Source organism: Elephas maximus, chromosome 4, assembly GCF_024166365.1.
Source record: "Elephas maximus indicus isolate mEleMax1 chromosome 4, mEleMax1 primary haplotype, whole genome shotgun sequence".
Lineage (NCBI taxonomy): Eukaryota > Metazoa > Chordata > Mammalia > Proboscidea > Elephantidae > Elephas > Elephas maximus.
Genome location: NC_064822.1, coordinates 112,386,112 through 112,396,411, shown reverse-complemented (window position 1 = coordinate 112,396,411; position 10,300 = coordinate 112,386,112). Strand labels below are relative to the sequence as shown.

Sequence of the window (10,300 nt, the reverse complement as noted above, 5' to 3'; positions counted from 1 at the left end):
CTAGACATTATTAGGTCTCTCTAAGCCTCAGCAACATATATTTGTGATAAGTATCCTTGATAATTCCAATTTAGAGAGTGCCACCCACTAAATTTCTTAGTTCAATGCAACTGTTTCTGGAAGAAAAAGAAGAAGGAGGAGGAGGAAGAGGGAAGGAGAGAACGCAGGGGTTGAAGGAGGGGTTGGGGGAGGGAAAGGGGAAGGAGGAGAAAGAGAAGGAAAAGGAGGAGAAGAAACATTACATAAAGTGCTACAGTGAAAATTTCAGTATAAACCAACTGTGTTTTATGAGACACAGCCTATCCCTGTACCTGGCACATAGTAGAAACTGGGTGAAATCATTACATTTAAAATACTTTGTCTGATATTTTCTGATAGGCATGTGAAAGCAAGTCCTGACACAGTTAAGTAGATGTGCTCTAATAGGAGGGAGGAAGGAGAAGGCTCCACAGGGGCTTCATGCTTTCTGAAGAGCAAACAATAGAGTGTCAGAGTAGAGCACTCCATGTGATCAGGGCACACAGCCAGTATATGTCAAGTAGTCAGGCAAAAAGAGGCTGGGAGTTTAGGTGAAGGACTAATGAGAACAAAGCCTATGAGGGCAAATGTCCCCTTTGTCTAAATTTTACCTACCCTGCATCTGTGGAAAAAGTTTGGAGAAGATGAGACCTGCGTAAATTAGGAGAATGAGAGACTCCTTGCCTTCTGAAAGAAGCGGAGCTATATCATCCCTTACTCAATAAAATTTGAAGACTGGAAAAAGATTAAAAGTGATAATTGTTTTGCTGAAGAGAAAAAAAAAGAAAGAAGGCTGCTTAATTAAAAGTTTGGTGAAAAGATCGTGTTAGGAAGTACAAAGGATAGAAAAAGGGCAAACTCCAGGTGGAATACTTGAGGTAAATTTTATCTTGAAAAAACAGTGAATTTGCACTCTAGTCTGTTCTCTAAATTATATCGTTGTGCTAATAACTGTAGTTGTGATTCACCAATAGCATACGCACAAGAGCGTCTGCAGACTCTGTTCCATTTTTTCAAGTTACATTTACTAAAGTCCCCATGTGTGTCAGATATAGGAGATATAAGAATGTATAAAACATAGAGTCTACTTTGGAGAAATATACATAAAACAGACTGCAAATTATAATATTATACAATAAATTATAAAATACGGTAATCAACATGTGCTTTAAGAGAACACAGGTACATAATCTCACATAGTCAAGGTGGGTAAATGAAGACTTCCCTGAAGAACTGATACCTATGGGGAATCATCAAGGACCAATAGACATCAGGCAGTCACAGAAGGATAGAAGAATTCAACTGTGAAGAGGAGACAACAAACAGAAAATACGAATAATTGCAAGTAGTCAGTGTTAGTGGAACTTAAAGTATGAAGAAAAAAGGTAAGGAACTGCCAAATGATGAAGCAGGAAAATCAAAGAAGGTCCTGTCCATGAAGAGCCTTGCAAGCCTTGTGAAAAAAGACATGGCGCTTTAACAAAAAATAGTGAACACTGGAACAGAAGGCTTGGAGGGGAGGGGTGGAGGCATGATTTCACTTTGAGAATGTGGAATATGAGGGTGCTATGAACATTGAATTGGTGGTGTCCACTTAGCAATATTTTTAAGGAGAAAAGATCTGGTCTTTGGAATCCATCATATAAATGATAATCTAATCAACCAGACAGGACGAAATCATTCTTGAATAGTATGGAGTAAACCAAAACCAAACCTGTTGCCGTTGAGTCAATTCCAAGTCATAGCGACCCTATAGGACAGAGGGGAACTGTCCCATAGGGTTTTCAAGGAGAGACTGGTGGATTCAAACTGCTGACCTTTTGGTTGGCACCCAAACTCTTACCCACTCTACCACCAGGTTTCCTTAAGAAGTATTAAAAAAACAAAGCAAGAAAGGAGAGGTCTGAAGATAGAATGCTTGAGAACCTCAATATTTCATAGATGAACAAAGAGGAGACTGTGTAGGTCACTGAAAAAAGATCAGAGTTAGGAAGAAAATGAGAATGATGGCATGGAACCCATTTGACAAATGACTAAACTTTAAAGGAAAAAAAAATTCTGTGGGGATGCCAGGTGTCATAGTCATCTAGTACTGCTATAACAGAAATACCACATGTAGATGGTTTTAACAAAGAGAAATTTATTCTCTCACAATCTAGTAGGCTAGAAGTCCAAATTCATGGCGTCAGCTCCAGGGGAAGACTTTCTCTCTCTGTCAGTTCTGGGGAAAGGACTTTGTTATCAGTCTTTCCCTGGTCAAGGAGCTTCTTTGTGCAGGAACTTCAGGTCCAAAGGACGCACTCTGCTCCCAATGCTTCTTTCTTGGTGGTGTGAGGTCCCCCTGTCTCTCTGCTCACTTCTCTTTTTTATGTCTCAAAACAGATTGTCTTAAGACACAGTCTAATCTTGTAGATCTCATCAACATAACTGCTGCTAATCCATCTCATTAACAGTATAGTGATAGGATTTACAACACACAGGAAAATCACATCAGATGACAAAATGGTGGACAATCACACAATATTGGGAATCACGGACTAGCCAAGTTGACAGATATTTTGGGGGGACACAATTCAATTCATGACACCAGGGAAGATAATTCAAGAAAAACAAAATCCTTCAGATGGTAGGAGGAGCGGGGGCTGGAACTGGAAATGAGAGTCAGGTTACAGTGGTTCAAAGACTAAATTGAGTAGGGATAAGATAAGAAGGTAAAGACACTACTGTATTTTCAATGGAATTAAAAACAAAATGGAAAAAATCACAGCCTGAAAGAATACATATATATATATATAGTTTTAGCTTCAGAGGATTTCAGAGAAAAGGGACCAGTGTCAATTAACTGAAATAAAAGATGAAAGCATATGAGGCTATTCCTTTTTCTAAATATGTGAAGACATTTTCTTACACTATCGGTAAAATAGTCATGTATCAATCCATCTATAGGTAGTATGGAGCCTTGGTTGTGCAGAGGTTAAGAACTTCTCTGTTAACCAAAAGGTTAGCAGTTTGAATCCACCAGCTGCTCCTTGGAAACCTTATGAGACAGCTCTACTCTGTTTTGTAGGGTCACTATGAGTCAGAATTGGCTCAATGGCAATTAGTTTTTTTTTTTTTTTTTTTTTTTTTTATAGATACTATAGTGTTAAGAGGAAACCCTTGTGGCATAATGGTTAAGAGCTACTGTGGTTCAAATGCACCAGTTGCCCCTTGGAAACTCTATGGGACAGTTTTACTCTGTCCTATAGGATCGCCATGAGTTGAAATCAACTCAACGGCAATGGGTTTGGTTTCTTTTTTTTTTATAGTCTTAAGAATAAGGAATAAGGAATACAAGCAGAAATGGATAAAGAGACCAGGTAAAGCCTCAGGATTCAGTGTTATATTTTGCTGTTGTCATAGTTTTTTGATTCTTTTCCAGGAGAAATTCATCTTATTCTTAAAATACTCCTTTGATATCAACAATTCAAGAGAATTCACATTCTTTATTACCTACAACTATATATTCTATATCCTGGGTTTGTCTTGGACAAAAAGACTTAAGTACCCATGAAATGTGATCATCTTTACTCATGCCTTTTGTAAATCCAATCTATTTAATGAATTACAGATATTGAGCTACATTTATAAATTCTGAGGGTCAAGGATGATCATAGAAAAAGTTAGATTCTTTTACAATGGATGAACCCTAAAGAAAAATCTCTGCTGCCCCTACCACATGTACAATTCAGGAAGGCTACTGGAATAGTGGCAATATTGATTATGATATGAAGGGAGAAAATAAATATATTTAAATTTGCTTGACTTTTAAAAGCAAGGCCCTTTATTGTAGAATCCAAACATCTACCTCCTCACAAAATCTCTATGATGTTTACATGCAGATTGGGTAGCCATCAAAAGTCCACGATCAGAAATCACACAGCTATAACAACCTTCATCCTGCTGGGACTGACAGATGACCCACAAATGAAAGCTCTGCTTTTTACCTTTCTATTTTTCACCTATATATTGAGTGTTACAGGGAACCTGACTATTATTACCCTCACATTGGTGGACTCCCACCTTAAAACTCCTATGTACTTTTTTCTCAGAAATTTCTCCTTCTTAGAAGTCTCATTCACCACTGTCTGTATTCCTAGATTCTTGTACAGCATATCAACTGGGGACAATACTGTTACATACAATGCTTGTGCAAGTCAAATATTTTTTGTTTTTCTTTTTGGAGCAAGAGAATTTTTTCTCCTGGCAGCCATGTCCTATGACCGCTATGTGGCCATCTGTAAACCCCTTCATTACATGACCATCATGAGCAACAAGGTCTGTGTCTTATTAGTTCTCTGCTGTTGGGTAGCGGGCTTGATGATCATTCTCCCTCCCCTGAGCCTGGGTCTCCAGCTGGAATTCTGTGATTCCAGTGCTATTGATCATTTTAGTTGTGATGCAGGTCCCCTCCTAAAGATCTCATGCTCAGACACATGGTTGTTAGAGCAGCTGATTATACTTGTGGCTGTATTTGCACTCATTATCACCCTAGTGTGTGTGTTTCTGTCCTACACATACATCATCAAGACAATTCTAAGATTTCCTTCCGTCCAGCAAAGAAAAAAGGCCTTTTCTACCTGCTCATCCCACATGATTGTGGTTTCCATCACTTATGGAAGCTGCATCTTCATCTACATTAAGCCTTCAGCGAAGGAAGAAGTGGCTATCAATAAAGGAGTTTCAGTGCTCACGACTTCTGTTGCTCCTTTGTTGAACCCCTTCATCTACACCCTGAGGAACAAGCAAGTGAAACTAGCTTTCAATGACTCTGTAAAGAAGATTGCATTTCTGTCAAAGAAGTAAACTATCTGATGAATCAGAGTAAAAGGAAAGAATAATGTCCCATAAATATTTTATTACAACTCCTAATTTCATTGCTTCCTGTCTGTAATTTAATCACATTAACCTTCTCAAAGACTTTTAACATTACATCTTTATCTCATCATAATCAAATCACTCCTTCTTCTTCTTTGAAACTAATATCATACGTGATGTTTTCCCTCTTTATGAATCTTTATATTTCCAAGATATTAAAGTTGGTTTTCACTCCTGACCTATTCTTTTATTCAATACTCAAGAGAAAGAAGGAAATAATATTTAAAAGTATACAAAGCATATACCAGATAAATTGTGTAATAGTAGTACTAGTTGCTTCCTCTAATGCAAATTTATCAGCTTATATCACAAATCCAAGAATTAAAATAATCAATAAAAAACAACAACAGAGACATATTAAAAAATAAATTCAACCAAATAAGGCATTCCAGGCAGGTTAAAATGATGATGTGTAAAGGGGAAAGGAGATATCCACAGGACGATTGCAAAGATGTTTTTATTTCTTCAATTCTGATTACTCAGAAACACTATGGATAGTATTGTGGGTGTGGGGAGCAAAGATACAGTAATTGGAAGTATATAAGCCAATATGGTGGCACCCTGGTGCCATAGTGGTTAAGACTTTTGCTGGCAACCAAAAGGCTGGCAGTTCTAATCCACCAGCTGCTCCTTGGAAACCCCATGGTGCAGTTCTACTCTGTCCTATAGGGTTCTATAGGGTCTGACTATGATTTCGAATTGAATCAATGTTGATGGGTAAGCTGAGATGGTGGCTGATCTCTCTGTCTTCCATAATAAACTCTTAGTTTATCAGTGTGTCAGTTTATATCTTTTTTTAATTGCTTTTTTGACATTGTTGAAAAAAGTTAACTAAACAGTTTGCAATTTATGTAACAGATTTCATGTAGCATAATCTTTTCTATTCCAGTATATTTATTAAAAGGGAGAAGCAGGATGAAATCAAATTGTAATTGCCAACTCTCCATCAACTTTAAAACATACTTAATGGCTTTAACAAAGAGAAATGTATTGCCTCACAGCTTAGAAGGCTAGAAGTCTGAATTCATGGTGCCAGCTCCAGGGGGAGGATTTCTTTCTCTGTCAGCACTAGGGGAAGGTCTTTGTCATCAAATTTCCCTGGTGCAGGAGATTGTCAGTGCAGGGACCCCAGGTCCAAAGGACACACAATTCTAGTTCTTGTTTCTTGGTGGTTTGAGGTCCCTGTCGGATCGGATTGTGTCCCCCAAAATAAGTGTCAACTTGGATAGGCCATGATTCCCAGTTTTGTGTGGTTGTCCTCCATTTTGTGGTTTTCCTATGCATTATAAATCATAATCTCTGTCTGTGGTTAAAGAGGATTAGGGTGGGATGTAACACCCTTTCTCAGTTCACATTCCTGATTAAATGTAAAGAGAGTTTCCCTCGGGTGTGCCCTGCACCACCTTTTATATTACAAGAAGTAAAAGTAAAGGGAAGCAAGCAGAGAGTTGGGGACCTTATACGACCAAGAAAGCAGTGCCAGGAGAACAGCTAGTCCTTTAGACCAGGGGTTCCTGTGTGGAGAAGCTCCTAATCCAGGGAAAGATTGATGACAAGGACCTTCCTCCAGAGCGAACAGAGAGAGAAGGTCTTCCCCTGAAGCTGACACCCTGAATTTGAACTTTTAACCTACTAGACTGTGAGAGAATAAATTTCTCTTTGCTGAAGCTATCCACTTGTGGTATATCTGTTATGGCAGGACTAGATGACTAAAATAGTCCCTGGTAAAACAAGAGAACTCTGACGCACTACTTTCCTGACTTTAAACCACTCAGCATCCCCTTGTTCTGTTCGAATGACTACCTCTTGATGTATGTACAGGTTCCTCATGAGCACAATGAGGTGTTCTGAAATTCCCATTCTTTGCAATGTTATCTGTAATTTGTTATTACCCACACAGTTGAACGTTTTTGCATAATCAATGAAACACAGATAAACATCTTTCTGGTATTCTCTATTTTCAGCCAGCATCCACCTGACATCAGCAATGATATCCCTGGTTCCACATCCTCTTCTGAATCTGGCTTGAATTTCTGGCGGTTCCCGGTGGATGCACTGCCACAGCCACTTTTGAATGATCTTCAGCAAAAATTTGCTTGTGTGTGATATTAATGGTGTTGCTCAATAATTTTCATATTTGCTTGGATCATGTTCCTTGGGAATAGGCATAAATGTGGATCACTTCCAGTTGATTTGCCAAGTAGCTGTCTTCAAATTTCTTGGCATCAGTGAGAGATTTCTTTCAGTGCAGTGCCCTTTTGTTGAAACATCTCAGTTGGCATTCAACCAGTTCCTGGAGACTTGTTTTTGCCAATGCCTTTTGTGCAGTTTAGACTTCTTCCTTCAGTACCTTCAGTTCCTAATCATATTCTGGCCATATTCTGATTAACAGGGCTGCATTAAAAATTACCTCAATACTTTGTGGCTTAAAGCAACCATGTACTGGCCCCACATTTTCTGTTGTCAGGAGTTTATTCAGACTACAGCAAGGCTTGTCTCTACTTAAGGATGTCTGGAGCCTCAAACGGAAGATTTAAACACTAGAGGATTGGATTACTTGAAGATACTTTCACTCACACATCTGGCAGTTGATCTTGGTTGTAAGTTTGAGGGCTAGCTTCATTCCTCTATGGGACTCTCCATAGGTTCATTTGGGCTTTTTCACAACATGGTATCTGGGTTCCAAGTGTAAAAATCTCCAAATAGAGGGACCTAGAAAGGAATTGTAGTCTTTTTAAGACCTAGACTTGAAGTCTACTAATCAGAGATGTTACTGGTTTCTGCCCAAATTTAAGGAAAGGAAACTTAGACTCCACCTCTCCTTCAGGGAAGTGTCAAAGTCATTTTTAAGAGCATGTTGGATGGGTGGTCATGTTGTGGTGCTATCATTTAGAAGAAGAGCTCTGCCAAAGAAGTGAAGGTGAAGGGCAGAGCAAACTGCTTTATTATTCAATGAGGCTGTACAGATGATGAAACAATATGGGGAGTTTCCCTAGCACCTTACCCTACAAATTTATCTCCTCACCTTATCCTAGGCAAACTTGCATTTATCTTTTTAACTTTCTGTGGCCCTTCCTGAAAGCCTTCAACTTCCTACAATTTATCTTGAAGGCCAGAGAGTCCTAATAATAGACTTTCATTGGTCTATTCATGTTTACTTTTTCCATTGGCAATTAAATTTAATAGGCAAATATTTTCAGAAACATTAGCTCAAGAAATGTATGGTAACTGTTGGCATAGCCAGCTGATGCAACTTGAGAAAAATCTTGTGCTAGTAGCTTAATCAGTACCAAAGTGAAAAAAAAAAAAAAAAAAGGTTGTATACTGCACATTCAATAGGACAATTATAGCCTTGTTTTACTTGCTGGTTCCTCAAAGTATAAATGAATGGGTTCAACAAAGGGGCAACTGAAGTACTGAGCACAGCTACTCCTTTGCTTAAAGTAACTCTTTCATTTGCTGCTGGCTTTATGTAGATGAATATACAACCGGCATAAGTGATGGAGACAACAATCATGTGAGAAGAGCAGGTGGAAAAGGCTTTTTTCTTTTGCTGAGCTGAAGAGAATTTTACAATTTTCTTCATGATATAGGAGTAAAAAATGATTACTAATACCAATGTGACAATGATTTTAATCAGAGCTATTAAAAAAGCAATGGATTCTAGTAAATGTGTGTTTGAGCAAGAAAGTTGGAAGATAGGAGAAATATCACAAATGAAAGGGTCAATGATATTGGAAGCACAAAAATCCAAGTGAAGACACAAAAACAGTGGCAGGAGAATGACCAAGAATGCAGTTACCCAAGAGCTGAGTGCAAGCTGGTGACACAGTCTGCTGCTCATGACGGATGTACAATGCAAGGGTTTGCAGATGGCAACGTAGCGGTCATAGGACACAGCAGCCAGAAGGAAAGACTCTGTAACCCCCCAAAATATATAAAAAAACAACAGAGGCATACAACTGTTATAGGAAATGGTCTTTTCCCTGGTTACAGTTGTGATTAGGAATCTGAGGATGAAAACAGTTGTGAATGAGATTTCCAGGAAAGGGAAAGGACAAAGGAAGAAATACATTGGGGTCTTGAGATGGGAATCCAGCAGAGTGAGGGCAATGGTGGTTAAGTTCCTTATCATGCTCAACATGTAACTGAGAAGTAGAAACAAGAAAATGACAATCTGTAACTGAGAATTACCTGTCAGTCTCAGTGGAATAAACTCTATGTTCTTTGTATGATTCTTCATTTTTAAACTTCAATCAAATTCTAGAAAAAAAAAGGTACAAAAATCAGAAATTGTATGAGTAGGTATACCTCCAGAAAAAGATATATAAAAAGACCCATATTCAGAAGCATGGCCATTTACCATGTAATACTTCATGGAAGTTGAACATATGATCCAAAGCTCTGCAACAGAAACTAAGAGTTTAAATGAACTGTAGAAGTGAAACCAGTTTTGGACATTGACCCACAAAACCAGGATTTTTTTTTTTCCTCTCTTACAAACTTCCGATCAATTGTATATAATTCCAAATTCGGCCAGATCATAAATTAATTAAAATGCTGGGTTCAGGAGTCAAAAGTAATTAATTCGTTTTTAGGCTGTTACGTGTATCAAAATAAAACATTGCCTATTTGATAAATTAAGACCTACAATTAAATTCTGAAGCTTAGATTTTATATTAAAGTGACATTTTTAAGACTTCATCTGTAGCCTCCTACAACTGCACAATGTTGTACTTTATGAAGGCAGAAATGGTGAAAAGGCAGTGTAATACCACAAAAGAACAAGCACTGGCTGAATCTGGGGGAAAAAATAAACTGATTATTAATCAGATATATTTACACTGGAGCCCTGGCGGCACAGGAGCTCCGCTGCTAACCAAAAGGTCAACAGTTCAAATCCACTAGCCGCTCACTAGAAAACCTATGAGGCAGTTCTACTCCTTCCTGTAGGGTTATTATGAGTAGGAATTATCTCGACGGCATCATCTCGACGGCAACAGCTTTGTTTTTGGTTTTTATAGCCACATCTACAAAAAAAAAAAAAAAAAAAAAAAACCCTGTTTATAACTTAAACATTCTGCCACTGTAACTAAGACCACAAGGATAAAAGGGAGCCTACAGAAAATGCATTGCATCTCTTGACAGTCTCTGCCCAGTTATGGGTATCTAAAACCTGTACTTAATATTCACATGCAGCTCCATAAGGATGAAAAATCTTTGTTTTCTTACCACATTGCCTACACCTTCATGTGCTCAACAATCACTCATACATCTAATCAGTGACTGTTATTCCTAGGAAGTATTGGTGTAAGAAGTCTGTGACAATAGTGATGGAAAAACTGTATTCTAATTGAGTTTTATG

The 10,300-nt window shown here is 38.2% G+C and overlaps 2 protein-coding genes across 2 annotated transcripts; one reads left to right on the top strand and one right to left on the bottom strand.

Annotated features, from left to right (window-relative positions):
- Nucleotides 1-3,885: 3,885 nt before the first annotated feature.
- On the top strand, nucleotides 3,886-4,863 carry LOC126076377 (olfactory receptor 6C2-like). Its single transcript, XM_049884913.1, has one exon. It carries the CDS (start codon nucleotides 3,886-3,888, stop codon nucleotides 4,861-4,863), a length of 978 nt encoding a protein of 325 aa, XP_049740870.1.
- A 3,355-nt stretch (nucleotides 4,864-8,218) lies between these two features.
- On the bottom strand, nucleotides 8,219-9,178 carry LOC126076376 (olfactory receptor 6C70-like). Its single transcript, XM_049884912.1, has one exon. The coding sequence runs from the start codon at nucleotides 9,176-9,178 to the stop codon at nucleotides 8,219-8,221; it is 960 nt and encodes a 319-aa protein (XP_049740869.1).
- Between the last annotated feature and the right edge of the window lie 1,122 nt (nucleotides 9,179-10,300).

Coding starts and splice junctions, on each gene's coding strand:
- LOC126076377 (XM_049884913.1), top strand. CDS start 3,886: ATGTTTACATGCAGATTGGGTAGCCATCAAAAGTCCACGATCAGAAAT.
- LOC126076376 (XM_049884912.1), bottom strand. CDS start 9,178: ATGAAGAATCATACAAAGAACATAGAGTTTATTCCACTGAGACTGACA.